The sequence below is a fragment of the Pinus tabuliformis genome, chromosome 8, assembly GCF_031772625.1.
Source record: "Pinus tabuliformis cultivar Carrire ecotype Pingquan chromosome 8, CPIR1, whole genome shotgun sequence".
Classification (NCBI taxonomy): Eukaryota; Viridiplantae; Streptophyta; class Pinopsida; order Pinales; family Pinaceae; genus Pinus; species Pinus tabuliformis.
The window spans coordinates 1914459575-1914479942 of NC_142294.1; the positions used below are offsets into that span (position 1 = coordinate 1914459575).

At 38.2% G+C, this 20368-nt stretch overlaps 1 protein-coding gene across 5 annotated transcripts in view; it reads left to right on the forward strand.

Moving 5' to 3' along the window:
• Positions 1-20368, forward strand: part of LOC149244118 (uncharacterized) — a 336741-nt gene that overhangs the window by 283211 nt on the left and 33162 nt on the right. For 4 of the 5 annotated variants that reach the window (XM_089374743.1, XM_089374746.1, XM_089374744.1 and 1 more), the window contains 2 exons: positions 1207-1301; positions 1710-1833. In XM_089374743.1, the coding sequence (XP_089230869.1) occupies positions 1207-1301; positions 1710-1833 (219 nt within the window). Of the gene's footprint in view, positions 1-1206; positions 1302-1438; positions 1478-1709; positions 1834-20368 lie in introns of those variants that run through there. The other variant, XM_089374745.1, reaches the window with a different exon arrangement.

Sequence of the window (20368 nt, forward strand, 5' to 3'; positions counted from 1 at the left end):
GCTCATAAAACAGAAATATCCAATTCAATCCTTGGTGAGAAAATGATTTCTCCTCTTTCTTGTTTATAGATTCCTTTGGGGTCTCCTCTTTTTATGTTAATGTCAGGAGTTACAAGTCTCCCTCCACTTAGCCCCAATTCTGGCATCCTTCACAAGTTTTGCCCCAGTTACCCAATTTTCGCAATGTTGCCCCGCAAGCATTGGATAATGGGTTCGCCCTTTATCATTGACTATAGCTTATGGGGCTGGATAGGCTACTTCGTCCTCCCTTGGCCAATAAATTAGAAGAGGACATTACATCTAAGGAGCAATGGTAAAAACTAGAGCATTCAAGACGAGAAACCCATGATATCTTGCAGCAATTAAAAGAAAAATGGAACCAAGTGTACTAAAACTCAAGAGAAGCATAAGGAATTAAATTATCATGATCTTAGTAGACTCTGGTAGTACACAATTATATGAATGTCATTCTCACACAACAACTATACCTTTTTGTATACCCTATGAAGGATTTCATTGTTACGGTTGTGGAGATAGTGTTAGGAGCAAAAGGGTTGATGCAATTGGGAACCTATGCCACAAAATTCCAAGAATAACTTATGGAATTAAATGGAAAGGGGATAAATACAAATTATATGGTTTAGAAAGCCAAAACCACCCACTAAAAGAACTCACAAATCTCACACTTTCATTACTAACAAACCTCCCAAATATTTAAAAACAGATCCAGAGTCAAGTTGACTCTCCACAATTGAAGACAATTATCCAGGATTCATTTGAGGACAAAGCATTTCTAAAAGGGAAAGCAATGTTACATACAGAAATAATAATAGCTAGGTAAGAGAGAAGACAGGGAATAATTAAATAAATATCAATAAATAAAATAAGACAATAATAATAATAATGATATTAATATTAATAATCTCAACCCTTCATCAAAAGTCACTAAGGTGCCCCCTTTCAGATTATTTATATGGGGCCGTCTTATTGTAAAAGGCATCTTATATTATTCAATCGTCTTTCATATATATCAATTACATTATGCTTCTTCCTGAGAAAGTTATCGAGGGCTTGTATGCTGTAGACTATGACTCCTTAGTGTTCATCTTGAATCTTATGCCAAATATTTCTTTAATTTCTACTTTTTAACTTGTAATAGATGTATGTACTTGTATTATTTAATTCATATAGTGACTCCTGGAACAGGCAGATGTGGTGTTTCTTTCTCCTCCTTGGGGAGGACCAGATTATTTGAAGGTCAAAAGCTTTGATATTCAAGAGATGCTGAGACCCAAGGATGGGTTAGTACCTCTTTGTTCCTTTTTTCTTTTTGGACTGGTCTTCAAGTGCTTCATGTTTTTTTGAAGGATTCTGGACATAATGTATTCTCTCTCTCTCTCTCTCTCTCTGGGATCGTCAAATCCCTATCCATGGATAGAGGTTATCTTTGAACAGATGGATACTGTCTTCGTGTGCTTCAGCCTAATAAACAAGCCACTTAGGTCAGCACATGCAATGCAGATTCAAGTACAATAACCTTACAAGATAGGATTAATTATCTAAATGTATTTACTTTTGGCAGGAAAGTTGACATTTGTCAGTCTGATCACATTTATAACAACATGGAAGGAAAATTGAAGGTGTTTGGATAGTGTCTGATTACTTTCTCTGTGGCTTGTATCCCTGAGGTTTGTGGACTAATTGTGCAGTTTGTCTCTCTTCAAAGCTGCTCAGCTGATTGCATCAAATATTGTCATGTTTTTGCCACGAAATGTGGATATGGATCAACTTGTTGAGCTGTCAAGGCTTTCCAGTCGTCCTCTTGCAGTTGAGGTATGAATCTCCTTCTCTTATAGGTATTGCCTTGTTGTGGGATTTTAGTAAGCTAAACGTAATATTTCCCCCAGATTTGGTAGCAGGAGCTGGTATCAGGGCGTGTATTATTAATTTCATTGATGCCTAGATAGTATGAATTATGACTTTACCAACCAAAATGGGGTGATGCACGAGCAATCTGGTTTCTCTTGCTCATAAAACTTTTGAAATGTGTTTTTTGGTTCTAGCAACATCTTTCTTGTCTGCCAGAAAACATATCCGTTGAATATGGGAATACACATGCATTGCTTTTGGCTTACCTTCTCTGCTGTAAGAAACCTAAAGGTGGGCATGCCGACTATTAAACTGAGAGAACTTCTGATTTTCTTTTCTGAAACAGAGGAAAATAAGCTTCTATTCTTGTGCTGTTGGGACTCTGGAGTATTTATGTTGAATTTTGAACTATGAGTAATTGAATTTGGGGCATTCTACACTGGTTGGTAGTATTCCCTCAGGGATAATTTATAAGAGCTGTTTTGTGTCGGACTTAAATTAAAATATATTTCAGGATATTGCTTAAAGTTGGTTATCATTTACTTGAGTTGCACAAAATTATTTCAATTTGGCCAGGCTTAATCTTAGTTAATGTTTCTGTTAAAAATTGTGTGCTGATGAAAAGTTATCTCACAAAGTGCCATGGATCTACATAAAAAATGTTTTAGCCCTACACTGAATCTGGTTTCTCCAAAGACTTTATTCAAACTTCCAAGTCTGCAACAACAAATCATCATAGACAGTGTTACACTTGCCGCCCGTCACGCACACCTAACAGTTAGTGAGAAAAGCCCGTAACCCCACAAGGTGTGGTTGGTGGCAAGAACTAAGAGATAGGGCTGTCATCTATTCCCAACTTTCTCCATTTAAACTATCTCTTAGGTTAGCTAAGGGTGGTGGTCCCTAAGAAAAAGTTATATGATATGAGTCTCTAGGAGAAAGGTTATTTTGGATTACTTGTCCAAAAATAACTTGCTTTCAAGAATTAAGCAAGCATATGAATAAATAAGCCAATTTCAATGACATATTCAAAGCATAGACTAGTGCCTTCGAGTAAATAACAATAGCTTGCTTAAAAATGAAATCAAGATACAATGATAGACATTTCTGCGGAATCAAATGTTAGACCAATATGAGCATATAAACATCAATTGCAACTATAAAGGAAAAAGTACGTGGAAGTAAATGCCCAAATGACAAGATAATGACATCAATTACTCATGAGCTTAAATGATCATCAAAGCAACAAATATATGAAATGACTTTGAAATATAGTTGCACCAATGAAAGAATTTCCAAGTACATGAAAGTTAAATGTTGCAAAAGTAAAAGAATTCACAATACTTGCATAGTAAATGCCTCTTGAAATAAAGTGATATAAACAAGACTCAAGTAAATCCAAGATAGCATATGTAGGAAAATTGCATTTACAAGTAAAGTAAAGATGTGATGTAGATGTGCTCTTGGTTTATTTTATTATTTAAACTCCAAAAGAAAGATTTCAATTAAACTCCAATCCTCAGACCTCACCCTCGCCCGAAAATTCAAATCTCACAGTGAGGAGTCAATAGAGGTGGAGGGTCCCTAGATGTTTACGCAAGCAACTTAAGTTGGAGGTTAATTTTAGTAATGCATGTAAGATTTCCCAAAGTAGCTTGCAAATGCTTGAATAGTGAAGTGAAATGAAATTTGATGTCTACAATAGCTTTGCAAAAGAAACTCTCAACTTGAGAAAATGAAATACAACTTGCTTGACAACAAAGTAAATGAATGCCTTGAAAGATAAATTGCCCAATACACATTGCTCCAAATATACTAAAGATGGAAATTTAGCACAACCATAAAGCATGAATAATTTAGACAATAGCCAAGCCAAGTATGTCAAAGTTTGCTAAAACAAAATAATGAAGATGCTTGCACAAAGTGAGAGTAAATTGCTACGAAATGGAATGTAACTTGTGACTTGTAGGAATCAATGCAAATGGTGCAAGCGAATTGTAGTGAACTTTGGGAAAGAGAATGTGATGTGTAGTTATGTTTATGTTAATTTCCAACTTAAAGCATGCATAAGATGTGAGAAAAAATAGAAATGTCAAAACTAACAATCAATCTACCTACAGGCTCTCTCACTAAATGGAGAGATAGGATGCCACTGGGTAGAACCCATACTCTCACAAAAAACATAATTTTTTATTACTATGGTTTACATTGAGGGTAATGGCTCTTTGAGAGCTACCCAAGGAATTGATGGAAGTACAATATGAGGTTTTGAAACCACAAGGAAGTTCATTCAAGTATGGAGCCTCAAGAAAGATAAAGATGGTGCTACAATTAGGAGATACAAGCTCTCAAAGTAATACATGGCCTAGCATCTTTCTCAAGCCCTCCTAATGCCCATGACCTCCTTGAAAATGGAACTTGAAGCTTGAAAGAACCTACAACAAAAATGTTAGGGCTGCAAAACTAAAACCAAAGTTAGTGTGAAAAAGAGCATGCAAAATGAGTGATAATGTTACAGTATAATATACAAAATCTAAATCAAGTGATGGGAAAAGACCCCATCCTTGTCTAGCTTATACGGAGCTCTTGATTAGCTGGATAAGAAATGAAAGCACATGAGTTTATGAGATAAATTTGATTGAAATATTGACCTATGCACAAGTTATGTCAAAAGGGACCCTACAAAACAAAACACTTTCAAAATATAAACTTATGAAATTCAAATAACTATAGAAGCTTCTTGAGAGCTATGCCAACAGTGAGTTGGTCTTTCGAAGACTTCCCCTCATGCTTGCTAATCAATCCAAAGATGTTCTCTACAAAACTTCACATGACATTAGCCCATATGGATTTAAACAATACACAATGACAAAAAAACTCTAGAATTTGTATGAAAATAGATAGAGTTGTCTAGCCTAGAGCATATGAAATAAACAGCTGTAAATGTAAGATAGCTGTACATTCACAACTCTATTAAGCAGATGATAAAACGGAACAAAATAAAGCATAAGTAGAGAAGTATAACCAAGCACAACCTCCAAGAGAGACACACCCATGAATGAACCCCAAAGTCTTTTTTATTCATATAAAGCACAAGAGTATATAGGAGCAGAGTCTCTCCGGGCAAAATAGCTAATACAAATGATATATAAGTGAGAGCACAAAGCTCTTATTATGTAGAAGATTGGGAGCCAATCCCAAGGCAAATGGTGACAATCCCAAAGCAAATGGGCGCCACTCCCAAAGCACCTTCATGCAAATTCGAATTTCCTAATTGACTTCAAGAATCCCTCAAGCAAAATTCAATTCCATGATGAAATGACAAGTGTATATGGGTGGGAACCAATGTGGGGACTATTTGCCACAAAAATCTCCGCCAAATATTCTCCCAAATCCTCCCAAATGTGCATTAACTTCACAAATCAGAATTTTCCAAGAACACAACTTCTTCATTTATTGCTAGAAATTTGATTTTGTTGAGCACATGTCATTTCCTTGATTTTAGGAATTCACATCACCTTGGGACTTCACTTTAACTCCTCCATGATTTTCCACCTCATTTCTACATCATTTAGCATGTGTGGATATTTATTTTCCTCCATTTATTTAATCGTTGGCTTAGTTTATTGCCACTTTCTCCACTAAACTTAGGAAAGGTGGGTTTTGAGAGTCTAAAACACATTTTTAACCCCTTAAAGTGTGTCTTAGTAGAAAGTTGAGGGTGAGAGGTGCAAATTTTATTACTAATACCCCATACAACTTCTCTAGACATCACTTATTACATTTTAGATACAATTTTTATTCCGATTTCCACCTAGTGGGAAATTTAAAAAATTAAAAAATGACATCCTATACCTAATCAAATTTCACGATTTTTTTTGTGTGATCTAGTATGGTATTATATATTGACCCTAGACATTAGGACTCACCCAAGGCCTCACCATCAAACCATATTCCACCTTTGGGGTATATTTGCAGGAAAAAACTCAATTAATTATTAAGTCCTTGCAAGGAGATGATAATTAATTAAGTAAAAAAACCATCCCAGAGTAATACTCACTTGATGATAAGGCTCCAAGTTACTTAGACCCGTTACATGACTCGACTCCTCATACTAGTATCACTTTTACATTGTCCCTGCAGGGATTGTGGAATTTGAATACAAAAATGATAAGAAGAAGCAGAGTTCAAAAACTTTGGTAGTGTGCTGATCTTTGATGGTACAAACAACCTTTGGTACATCCTTGGGCATGGAGTCTTAAGATAATCCTCAAGTGCCACTCCAGTGGTCAACAGGCAGTATACAAAGAGTAGACACTGCAAACACATAGTTGATAGATTATTTCAACAACTTTTAGGGAAGATATCGTTGGAAGTGTAACTAGTTTCAATCTTCATAATTGTTGTTGTACTCATTTCAATATGTATATCTTATGTATTAAACAAGAGAAAAAGAAAAAGTTATTATTTTAAAGCATGGATTTCATGCTTCTTATTGATGGTCTTCTAGGAAAAAACATGTTCTTCATGCTTCTAGGGTTTGTTAGGTCATTGGATTTATTGTCATCAGTCAAGAGAGTCAACATCATGTTTATAAGACCCTTCCCGGCAAGATGTGTTAGAAAATAAAAAAGGCAGAAATATTTTCTTATACTTGATAATTGTGAAAATTTGATAACCCAAATCACCACTGCAACAACTGATTAAGTTCCTTCTATTTGTTAATTGCTGAACAAATTATTTACTATTTCCTATAGTAAACACTGAAACTAATACCTGTAGCCTTCACTAATTAAATTATAAGTGGAAACAAGAAACTGAGCAAGAAAGAAATACACAACACATTACACCGTTGTTTTTGGACAAAAGTTCCCAGAAAAACCCAATGCGTGAAAACCAGTGCAACAACTGAGGGTTTGTATTATTAAGTAGTAGTAATTATGAGTACAATTCATTGGATGCCCAACTGGCTATCCGATACAGAGAGAAACTGAGAAAAACAGATAGTGAGATGATCTCACCTTCTCACTGAAAGAACTGACTCTGATCTTGCTGGAAATGAGCCTCTGCGACCTTTCTGCGTTAGCCTTTCCCCAAAATTGTGTCAACCCCACGTAGTCTCTTTGTCACCTTTGTTGGGATTGCGCTACCCCTCCTGATCCTCTACGGGTTGGAAACTTCAGTGGTTAGCCTCCCAGTCACACCTCAGCTCTCGGCTTCCGAAACTCGTTTTCCTCAGCAAGAATTTGATCTCCCTCTCAGGCTCTGCATTGCCACAACATAGCTCTGCGTGGCCCAGCGTCAGTCTCTCTGGACATCGTTCTGCCCTCTCTGCCTTGTACTATCCAGCCTAGGAAAAATTCCCTCCGGATACTATCCCTACTGCTCACTGCAAAAGATCACTTCGAATTCCTCTTCCAACCATTCCTGTGCTTCAGAAATTCGATCTTCTGATCTCCACTCGATGTGATTTCCAAATGCCTCTCCAGCCTCTTCTTATAATCCTCCAGTTGAGAATCAATGACCCATATTAGATTCTAATCGATGGCTCAAATCATTTTGGCTTGATCCTCATCTTCTTCTAGAAGTTTCACTCACAGTTTGATTAATACCCTTTAATTATTTTAATTTCCTAAGTTTAGACTTAAGCATCCATTAAAAATAATTAATTATTTTAACAAAACTGTCTCCAAGTGGAATTTCCCAAAACGATTTTTGAGTTACTGTCCAGGCCAGCATCAGAGCGCAGAGGGGGGGCAGACTAGGCCTACACAGTGCCAAGTCATCTTTCTCAACCAGAAAGGATTGATGCAGTGGCTAGAAGGAGTTGATCCAGTTCTCATTGTGATTGCATAGAGCTAGAAGGGCTTAGATTCTTCGAGTTGCCGGGGCGAAATGAGCTGTGCAGATTTTGATTTGAGGAGCGGTGGGATGCTGTTTCTATCAGTGTAGAAAAATGTCTATGGAGACTAAACTGAGGTAGAGGGAAGCACTACCTCAACAAATTTCTAGCCAAGAAATTTAGATCTGAGTTGCAGCAGCAAAGGAGGATTGGAGAGGAGTGATTTCATAATTGGCCGAAGGATTTTCGAGAGGGAAATCAAGACTCAGAGGGAGTCGAGAGAAGAAGAGCAGAGATGGCAATGAATGGATTGAGGGATCAGGACAGATTGGATGGGGCTTCCAATTTTGTCATCTGGAAGGCCAGGATCCTAGCGATCATGGATAAATCTCGCATCAAGGACTATGCCTTGAGAATCGTAGCTGTCCCAATGGACCCTGATGTAAATGAGAAGTATGAGGAGGCCCAGGTGAAGGAAAAATGCATGATTCTAGACGGGGACAAGGATCATGTCATTCCACATATTGCTGAGAAAAACACAACAAGGGAGATGTGGCAGACCTTGACCACCTTATACCAAGCTCTTTCGTGCAGCGGAAGATGTTGGAAAATTAGTTGAGGTCATACTAGATGCAGAAAGGAGAGGAGATAGATCACTTCCTTCTCATGTTGCAAAGGATTCACAACCAACTTACTTCCATGGGGTCTACACCAGATCCAAAGTTCATGGTTAGGATTGCCCTAAATGTAGTCTCCGAGGAGTGGGAGACATTTGTTCAAACCATCTTGGGCATAGCGACTCTCCCTAGTTGGGAGGAGATGTGGGTAGCTCTTCGACAGGAAGAGCTCAGGAGAATGACCAAGGTGGGGAGTAGTGGTAAGGGAGTTCGAATCAAGGAGGAGGAGGATGTAGCTCTAACATCTGCGGGACAACATGGGGTTCAGAAGAGGAAGAAGAAAGACATCTCCAAGGTCAAGTGCATCAACTGTGGGGAGTTGGGACATTATGCATCTTAGTGCCCCAGGAAGAAAGGCAAGGGATAAGCTTCCCACTCAAAGGTTGCTCTAGCAAAGGCGAAGAAGGAAGTCAAGATTGATGATGTTTGTGCTGTGAGTGCTCATGTGCCTCTAGAGAAGAGGTGGGGAGACATAAAGCTGTAGTTGAAAGGACTATAGAAGGGGGCATGATCCTTGAGGTGCCCAAACTCTTGAATCACATCCATCTAGGGGAGCCCTTCACGACAGTAGCATGATGACAGGTGTCAAGTGGATCAAAGTGTGGTGGAGCGACAAGGCATGGCTAGAGTGCAGAAGTTTGTAGCAGTGTAGTAGAGGTTGCAACAGTCTAAGAGGCACAGAGGTGTTTGCAGCAACGCAGTAGTAGCAGAGAGAGCACAAGATGGTAGCAGAGGTAGCTTCAGCATCACGAAGCTTCCAGACTGACCAGGATGTTAGTGATTGGGTGAAGTCAATTACTTACTTCTTGGTAACTGAGTTGCAGTGCAACGATTAGCAGTAGTAGTGCTATGGGCAACATGATGCAGCGTGTTGAGAGGGAGCTGCAGTACAAATGTAGCAATGGCAGTGGCAGTGTCATGGGCAACAATATAGGAAGCAACAGTGTAGTGGATGTGGGGCGGCAGGCCTAGCATCAACAGAGGACTGAAGCAAATGATCAATGTAACGCTTGCATGGTGAAGTGTTGCTAAAGCACATTCCTCGCTAAGAGGGAGTGTTGATTTTGGGTAGCATTAGATGTGCTCTAACCATGAAATTTGGTGGAGAGGCTAAGGCACATGAGATCTCCAAGACCCAAAAATCATTTGGAGAAATTCCACCCGAATGAAGAGATATTAAAATAATTAATATTTTTAATGAGTTCCTAAGTCTAAACTTAGGACAATTAAAATTTTAATGTGTATTAATATAATATGGGTGAAAAAGTTCTAAGTGACGAGGATCAAGCCAATTCTAATCTTAACCGTTGATTAGGGACTTAATCTCGACCGTTGAATCGTCAACAGGAAAAGTATAAGAGGAGGCTTGAGGGTCAGTTGGAGACACACCAAGGGAGATCACGAATTTGATTTTCTGGGGCAGGGTTTGCTGAGGAAATCGAGTTAGTGATCAGTTGTAGTGAGGGGCATTTCAGCAAGGGATTTCCATCCAAGGCTGAAGAATACATTGTAGAGAGGCAGTGAAGTGCCGGGAGAGACAATGCAGGTCCAAGAAGGGCTGACGCAGAGGCTTGAGGAGCCAGCACAGAGGACGTAGAGGGCTGTAGAGGCTGACACAAAAGATGTAGAGGCTGACGTAGAGGACGCAGAGGCAGCAATAGGAGATTCTGTGGGGCAAACTGGGAGCTGATCAACAGATCCTGAGCTTGGGGAGGGTGATGCTATTCCAGAGAGGGTGGCGTGGTTCCTGAGCAGTGCTTGGAGCAGCTTTTGCTGTCCAGCTCAAGGAATAGTCAGAGTCACTGTGGGGTTGATCATCTGGTTGATGATTTGCCGGAATATCTATCTCCAGAGAGAGGTACTCCTGCCAAGGATATTCTCTGAAGGGTGAGCCATTTCTGGCACCCTAGTTGTATTCACGAATCTGCTTAATAATACAAACGCTCTATATGCTGCATCAATTTTCCCGCATTGGGTTTTTTCCGGGAGTGATTGTGCAAAAATAATAGTGTACCTTTTGTTATTGTTTCTATTTACTTCAGTGCATGATCTCTATATCTGTGAAGGCTGCATTTGTGTTTACTTTGATATTTATGCAATTAAATAACTTGTTAATGTAAAGAACAAGTAGGAGATAGTAAACTAGCAAACGCAGTAGGGGTTTCTAATGTGTCAGATTCAGGGATTTTCACAACCCTTTGGTTTAACAAATACACTAGCCACTTCCCAGGCAACCATGAACGAATTCTTCCATCCATACTTGCGAAAATTTGTATTAGTCTTCTTCAATGATATCCTCGTCTACAACAAAACATGGAAGGAGCACCTCAAGCATCTAGAGGAAGTACTTTTCGTATTGGAGAAGAACAAATTTTACGCAAGTTATCAAAATGTACCTTTGGGCACAAGGAAGTTGAATACCTGGGACACGTCATTTCCAAGGAAGGAGTCAAAATGGACTCCAACAAAATTAAAGTGATTAAAGAATGGCCCGAACCCAGGAACATATCAAAACTGAGAGGGTTTCTAGGTTTACCGGATATTACAGAAGGTTCTTAAATAACTATGTTCCTTTCACTGTGCCACTGACAAACTTGTTAAAAAAGAACACCTTCCAATGGAGTAACGAGGCAAACGAATGTTTCAAGGAACTAAAGAAGTGATGTCAAACACACCGGTAATGGCAACTCTAGATTTTTCCAAACCATTCATAGTCGAATGTGATGCTTCAGGATTTGGAATTGGAGCAGTATTAATGCAAGACAACCATGCTATAGTCTTCGAAAGTAGGAAGATTAACAAAAGGGAAAGCTTGAAATTGACTTACCAAAAGGAGATGCTTGCCATCATACACGCTTTAACTAAATGGCGACAACACCTGCTGGGAAGTAAATTCTCAATCCGAATTGACTATGTTGCTAGGAAACGTGGGTGCGGGGACAGGGACGGGGACCGGGACGGGGACGACATTTTTGGAAACAGGGTGCGTGGGTTCGTCGGATAATATAATAATATTAAATTTTAATAATTATATTTTATAAATTATAATTTATAATTAATAATATATATGAAATTTGAATTTGTATATTTTTTCAACTTTAAACAAGAAAACTTTAATGATAATCATTTAAACATGCACATCATTGAACATTCAACATTGACATTGAAATTTCAAAATTCATCACCAAAAAACTGTTCTTTTGAATCTTTTCCGTGTAACCATGACACTGTGACAGCTATGTGAGAGAGCTCAAGGCTACTACTAAAACTGAAAATTCAAAATACATACTAGGATAAATGCTAGACTCAGCTATTTTGGTGAAACTTGGGACATATTTTGTCACACACAGGCTTTAAAATAACTATGCAGCTTAGGTTCATTTGCAAGGATGCCTATCAATGAATCAGGCTGTGGTCGTACAAACCCTTCCTCCTACACAGCCAAGGAGTGTTAGCATTTCTGCCTCCTGCTCTAATTTCAAGACAACTTCTCTCCTTATTGAAATTGCTCATTCTGGCTGGAGCTTGAGCTTGTAACTTTGCTTTGAATGTTTAGTCTCTCCCATATAAAAACACAATTTTTTCATAGGAGATTCTTCTCAACCTGATAGTGGTCTAGAATTTTCTTGATGTCTAATCATCCACCTGCCCCATGCATGGTGTGTTCTTTGGTAAAGCAATCCCAAAAACAGTGGCAGCCTTACCCTTCCACAAAACACGCTTATCAGTCTTTGTTTCCCAATAAAATGCACAGCAGCCATCTGATGGCTTGAGGGATAGTTTGTCTTTAAGTGCAAAGCTCTGCCTGAATATTAATTATCTAAACATAAAACATCTTCGCAGTTTTTAGAGATTACTTGGTGTACAAGTCTGTAGAGACCATATATAATTTAGGCATATTTTCCTAGTTTTAATCTTAACATGATGTTATCAAAATGCTGTGAGAAATTGGCAGATTTTGATACTTAATTTAGCCGTTGTCCAAAATAGCCCTTTGCCATTTAACAACATCAGCTGATTACAACTTATGGCTGGTCTCAATCCTACTTTCTATTTGACCGAAAATGTCTGAGCCTGTATGTGTGCATTTACAATTTATAATTTGATGATTATTTGGCTCGGGAATGAATGTTTCATTCCAAATTGATTTACAAGAATTCTTAAAAAACAAGACTTGTAAAAAACTTAAAAAACCGGGTGCGGGTACCCGTGCAACACAGGTTTTGATGGTAAGGACCGTGGAAGAATGTTTCATTCCAAATTGATTTACAAGAATTGATTTAGGGTTTTTTAGGTTTTGTTATAAGTTTTACCTTTGTTATAAGTTATTTTTAAATTTCAATAAAAAAAAATTATTTGAAAATTAAATTTTTAATATAGTTTTTTTATGAAGAACCCGAAGAACCCAAAGAACCCAACCCGAAGAACCCAAGAACCCAAGCACCTGAAGAACCCAAGAACCCGGGAACCGGTAAAGGAAAAGAACCCAATTTTTTTTTTGAAGAACCCGGTTCTTCATGGTTCGTCTGGGAAGAACCCGTACCCGAATCCGGTACTTGGGTGCGGGAACCCGGGACGGGTTCGAGAACCCCACCCCCGGGTGCGGGTACCCGTGCAACACAGCGAATCGATCAAAATAGTCTTCAATTTCTACTTCATCAAAAAACATTATCAATGGAACAACAAAACTGGGTGGAGAAACTTGCGGCATTTGACCTAGAAATACTGCACAAAAAGGGAAAGGAAAATGTCGTAGCTAATGCACTCTCATGAAAATATGAGGACTACACAACATGCGTTGCTTTGGTAATTGTTCCTGACTAGTTAGATGAAATACGAACTAAGTATGCCAAGGATTTGGATTGTGGTACTATGATTGAAAATATCAGTGAATATGCCAACTTTGAATGGAAAAATAACATATTATGGTACAAAGGTAGAATTTATCTAACTCCATCAATATGCCAACGTTGAATGGAAAAATGACATATTATGGTACAAAGGTAGAATTTATCTAACTCCATCATCCAAATTTAGAATGAAATTTTTGAAGGAATCTCACAATTCTCCAACAGCTGGACATGTTGGATTATTCAAAACCTGCTACAACATTTGACAATCGTTCTATTGGAAGGCTATGAGTAAGGAAATCCAAAAATATGTTGTTGAATGTGATGTTTGTTAGAGAAATAAGGGTGAAAATATTCCAACTCCTAGGCTACTACACCCATTACATATCCCAAATAAAAAATGGGAGGAGATCTCGATGGATTTCATTGAAGGACTACCTATGTCTGTTGGTAATGACAAAATATTTGTCATAGTAGATGGACTCACCAAATATGCCCACTTCATGGCAATTAGAAAAACTAACACAACCAAGCAAATTGTGGAAGTGTTTAGTAAAAACATTTACAAGCTACATGGTTTTCCCAAGGTTATTGTCAGTGATAGAGACGCAAAATTTAAAGGCAATTTTTGGAAGGACTTCTGCCACCAAGCAGGAATATCTCTCAACATGAGTTCAACTTATCACCCCCAGACAGATGGTCAAACTGAAGTTGTAAATAAATGTTTGGAAACATATCTCTGTTGTTTCGTCACCGACAAACAAAACAAATGGTCTCAATGGCTACACTTGTAAGAATGGTGGTACAATACCACCTATCATACTTCAACTAAAATGACTCTCTTCCAAGCCTTATATGGCTATGAACCACCCAGGTGGAAGGATTTTACGCTGCACAATTCTAATGTTCAAGCAGTAAGGAACCACGTAGAAGAAAGCAAAAGAATTATTAATGTGTTAAAAGAAAATCTAACAGTGACACGTAATAGAATGAAGCAACAAGCCGACCAACACTGCACCAAAAGAGAGTTCGAAGAAGGAGATTGGGTCTTTGTTAGACTTCAACTCTATAAGCAATTATCATTAAAACAACAAGGGAAAAATAAGTTATCTCCTAAATATTATGGACCATACCAAATAATAAAAAAAAATAAGTAGCGTGGCTTATGGACTAAAGCTACCAGACAATTGTCGAATCCATAGCACATTCCATGTATCAAGTCTCAAAAAAGTATTAGGGCAAAAATCAAACAACTCAAATAGAGATACCTGAGACTGATGGAGAAGGAAGGATCATATTAGAACCTGAAGGCATACTCGCTACCAGAGAGAAGGTACTACGATCCAAGACTATTAAGGAGTACCTTATCAAATGGGAGAAACTACCAAAAGAAGAGTCATCATGGGAGACATAATGTTTTCTCCAGCAACACCCAACATTGCCTATGCTTTGAGGACAAAGCATTTTTAAGAGAGAGGCAATGTTATGAATAAAATATTCATAACTGTTAAAATTGGCAACTAGGGCCAAACTCCATGTGGGTTATCTTATTAATGGCAACTGATATTTTTCTTGGATCCCTCTCATCGAGAGGTGTAGGATTGATCTAAAGATCATTCGATTCCGATAACTATTCATGGAGATATGAATTTATTTGTGTTATGATTCGTCAAGGTCGGCCAGCGACCAAATAAACCACTCATGTGCTCCACGTTTTTGTATAAATAAAGGTGCCTTGAATCATTTGAGAACACAACTCTCATGATCTTCCTCTCTCCACTTGTTTTGGGCTTGTCTTCTCTCAAGGAAGACACAGTGGAGAGGGTCATCTAAAAGAACCCTAGACGTAGTCATCTAGGAGAGTCCTAGCCGCAGTCTTGGAGGAGATCTGACTGCAGATCTAAGAAGCCCTAGCTACAGTCAATGGGAGTTCTAATGCGCAGTAAGGGAGCCCCAATCCGCAACAAAGGGAAGGCTCTAATCCACAGCAAAGGGAGCTCTAATCTGCAGCAAAGAGAAGGCTCTAATCCACAGCTAAGGGAGCTCTGATCCGCATCAAAGGGAGCTCTAACCGCAGCAAAGGGAAGGCCCTTATCCGTAGCTAATGGGAGCCCTAAACCATTGTTAAGAGAAAGCCCTAAACTGCTATCAAGAGGAGTCTTGAGTCAAGGCCTTAGCCGCAGCATAAGAAGGAATTCATCTGCAACAGAAGGGACCTTATCATAGCATGAAGAAACGTGGGCATGGACAACAACAAGACAGGGAAGCCACAATCACAAGGAGGAGAGATTCAGGGTTGTATATGTATGCGTTTGAGTGCAGGTAAGTGTTGTAAGCTTGCTCGAGTTCATGAGGAAAGAAACATTGCTGTTTGGGTATCATTTGGGAAGGCAGAGTGCTACAACTAGCTGTTGTGCTAGGCTGCAAGCCAGAGCACATAGCTGAGGTTGTGTCAAGGACTGTCAAGAGTGGACAACACCTTCAAAGGGTAGTGTGGCATGAGGGAAATCTCTTCAAGATAAACTGCAGTCCTAAAAGGACTTATCTCCTGATTGTGTGCTAGCCCTAATCTGAACACAATCATAACAACGATGGGCAGCAATACATATGATCAGTATTGCTAGACATAGGTGCTGCAATGGGACAACATGGCAATGATGAGGTATTATAGCATGCATGGTAAAACATGATGCAACATGGGGCAGCTGCAAGCATGAAGAATCATGGATAGCAGCAACATGGTAAAGCATGGACAACTGCAAGTAGAGTGCTGTATGGGACAACAATATAGTACTTGATGCAGTGGGGACACAAAGAAGCAATGGTGCAGCAAGCACATGGGCATAACATGGTGCAACCGTGACATTAGGTAAACACTGGGACAACAACAGCATGAGGTCCAATATTGTGATGATGGGTGCAACATGGTGCAACACGGTAAGGTGCAACATATGGACGAGATGCAGCACATGATAGGTGGATGAGTCACTTTGGAGAATCAGTTGAAGTAGCATGTCTTCAACTGATCTCATGTAGAGATAATATATGAGGCGAAGTATTGAAAAATGTACTCTCTCTGTGTCTCTCTGCTGAACTATTGAAGAACATATAAGAAGAATTGATCAAGGGTTTCCCCACAATGGGGTTTGTCCATGGCTAGCACCACATCTTGTGTCCTCTTGTCTTCGCTTGTCTTCTGCGATTTATGTTTATGTTCTATCTGCAGTTTACTTTAACGCTGATGTGATTGCTAAAGAGATTGAGCTAACTGTGAAAATTGAAATAAATTGCTCTAGCATAGAACATACCTAAACTTAACAATAACAATATATATATATATATATATATATATATATATATATAGATCTATTAAAATAAATCATAAAATAAATAATAAAATAATAATAAATAGATATTAATTAATAATTAGTAAATAAATTAAATTAAGTTCCACAATTAGTTTTGAAAGAATACTTATGTCAAAAGACATGTGTTTAGCCTTGTGGCCAGTCAACTCTTATAAAGGAGAACCACCCAAGGGTTTGTAAATCATCTTTCGAATAGCGAATAATAAATTATAATGTTTATATATAAATGAATATCCAAGTGGTAAATTCCAGTGATCATAAGTTTCTCGTTCCAGCTGACTTGGTCTTGTGGTGAGAAAATTGACTTTTTGACTCAATAAAAATTCTTTTTCCTTTTCTTACAAGAAGTCCAAATGGGAATTTGACTCAAGTACATTTGTTTGACTCATGACAAATTTTCTTTTGACTCAAATAACCCTACAAGCATGAAGAACATGCTTTGACTAAAGAAAATAATAATAATATTTTTTTTTTATTCTTTTTGTTTTTGTTTGAAATACATATTGATACAAGTACAATTATAATTATGAAGGCCGAACTTAGTTACATTTCCAACAAGGGGATCGTACAAGAGGAAGCCTTAGTTCAATGAGTACTCCCAAGGGCCCATAAGTCAATCAACTTGCAAAGAGATCCAACACTAGGGGAAATAAGCCCCTAGCTTGATTTAACAAGTCAAACGTTTACCAATTTCCCCGAATCTCACAATAAGGAGAATAGAAGTGGTTTTCCCTCCCAGACTAAGTCAATTGACAAACTCTTTATGATCACAAGCAAGGATCAAGGCAAGCTTGCAATGGTGTGAGAACAAAGACTTTATGGGGTTCGTTACTTTGCAAGAAATTGAAACTAATCTAACAGTAAGAATCAAACTATTTTGATGAACGAAAGTTAACTAATCTAATGATGAAACTAGACTAATCTATTGAAATTAAAATTAAACTAATCTAACATTAAAGCTAGAGTAATCTAATGAAATGAAATTAAACTAATCTAATGTTATGCGAGTAAACTATTACAATGGTTAATTTTATCCCAAATAAAATCACGCCATGAAAAGAGAGACAACCACACAAGAGATCCTCACTGGGTAGGGGGGATTGCATAGGAGGCTCTCATAGATCCAAAGGGGTTATTGATGGAAATGTAACCAGTTTCGGTCTTCATAATTCTTCTTGTACTCATTTCAATATGTATATCTTATGTAACAGTCAAAAGAAGAAAGAAAATTAATTATTTTTAAAGCATGGGTTTCATGCTTCTTATTGATGGTCATCTAGGTAAAAGCATGTTCTTCATGCTTATAGGGTTTGTTAGGTCATAGGATTTATTTTCATGAGTCAAGAGAGTCAACATATTGTTTATAGGACCCTTCCGGGCAAGATGTAACTTGTAAAATAATCTATTTTGAGTCTAGAAGGTCCTGGAAACCTCCAAAGTACAAGTCAGCCTGACAGCTTCAAGTCGGCCTAAAGGAGGGATTTCGACCCCTTGAAAAGGCTATAAATATAGGCAACTTCAACCTCATTTGGCACATTTACTTAGACAAGTTCGATCTCTTAAGAAGAAGCTCGATCTAATGCTAGAAGAGGCAAGAAAGGAAGAGCGAAGGTCCAGAAGACAAGAAGTCAGGAAGAAGGAGAAGAAATTGTTTTTGGGCTCTAATTCTCTCACACATGCGAAAACCAGGTTTTCTGTAGCTTCAAGGGAGGCTGAAATTGCAGGAGATCAAGTTGCTAGAAAAGCGAATACTCTGTTTTGACCTTATTGAACTTGGGAAGATCTACCTTGCTCAAAGGAGGATTTCCTGAAGAAATCTCTAAGGGTTTTTGCAACAATTATAGGGCCGAAGTTGCAGGACAAAATTGTAGGGTCGAAGTTGGGGTTGAAGTTGAAGCAGGAAGTGATTGATGCGAGATTGAGCCTTGTTGATTTGATTCTATTAGAAGGGTTTCTTGAAGGGTTGACTTGCTACTTGGAGGAGAACTTGTCTAGGGTTTGTGTCTTGATTGTCTCGTTTGAAGCAGATTCTATAAGAAGAGGAGATTTTTTGGGTTTTCCCCTTGAAGGGGTTTTGCCATGGCTTGGAGCCTAATTTTTGTGTCCTCCATCTTTACTATTTTGTTCTTGATAATTGTTCGATGTAGAAGAACTAATAAAGAAAACACAAGAAGATAAATAAAGTTCACAATAAATTATTAAGATTAAGGAAAATCAAAATTAATAGCTTCCATATTGCATTTTCCAACAATTACAACACTTGATGGTATCCCTTATGAATAAAGGGATGAAAGTGGAGTCCCTCATGAATAAAGGGATAAAAAAGATGGTTGTGATGTTACAATGATGGTAAAATGATGGTTTTACAAAGGTTTTGATATGAGGTTGCTTTCGGGTGCTTGGATTCTTCCAGTTGATCAAATTTTGGCAGCACCTCCCCTTGTGAGATTGCGTGCTTGCTGAAAACCAGCAATCACTGTAGTACTACAAGTGCTAAAAATGAGTTTGAGACAGTGAAACAATGTTAGTGTATGAAAGCCCAAAATAACAAGTGCAATGTCCAAGTTAAAGTATTAAATTTCTACACTATTTAGCTAAGGAAAGGCCAAGAGGATTTGGCTCTTGCTTAGCTAATTTGATGTTGATAGGACAACATCCTATTTTGTAATGCCCTCTACGATTTGAATATAATGAAGGACAAAATAGGTTATCGATCCTTGTAGGCTACAGTCCTCAATAAAGGGGAAAACCCCAAATTATCCAACTCTGGGCGACATACACTACCCACGAAACCACAATGACTTTATTATGGAATCGACAAGGTCCGAGTAAACCTCTGTAACTTAAAGTCAAAAGTCGTAGCTTGTTACAGAGGTTTGTTATAACGTGTAATTGGGCCAGTGAGAGCCTCGAAGTTGTCCACACTTTTGGAGAAGTATATACACAGGTCAATAAAGGGTTTCCTACTTGCAATTCAGAGCTGCTTCAAGTGTTCACATAGATCAACGATGGGTTTTTTAGCTTGCAATTCAAAGCAATTCCACAGTTGGACCCCATCCTAGAAGCACGCAACAATTGTCAGACGAGGGTAACTGAGTGATCCATATTTAGTCACAGTAAGAAACTTAGAACCCTGGAAAATTGGAAGTAGGTCTCAAAATCTATATAGAGCAAGAACTAGTTAAAATTTGTATTTGGTTTTGGAGCGCAGAATTTGTAGTTGATATGTGTGGATTATAAATACTTTTGTTGTGAACTGTAACTGTTAGATTTATATTTGGGCATTGATAATATTACATTGGTTGGATTATTGTGTTGAGGATAATGCACGGTTCTATTGTATTACAATTTCTTTGGAAAATTGAACTGTTTACTTGCTGTACCACTGAAAGGAAGGAATAAACAAATTGTTATTTGTGATTAAATTTAATCGTTGGAAGTAAACCCTAGGGCAAAAATTACCCTAGCTTATTACAATGGTATCAGTGCGCTAGAGTCCTACCAACCTGTGAGATTTGTATGTTTCCAAGATATACAAGTAACGTTACAGTCAGCGAGAATAAGGTCAATTGCAGGGCAGCCATGGAGGGTAAGGAAGAACGAGGAGATCCAAACGCCAAGGAACTCTTACATCTACTGATACATGGACAAACAAAAATATCAAACTTGATATTACAAGGGCAATAGCAAGGACAATCGTTAATGTAAACATTGGCCCAAGGACAACAACAACGGGGTCAGCTGGTGACTCATCTTATAGAA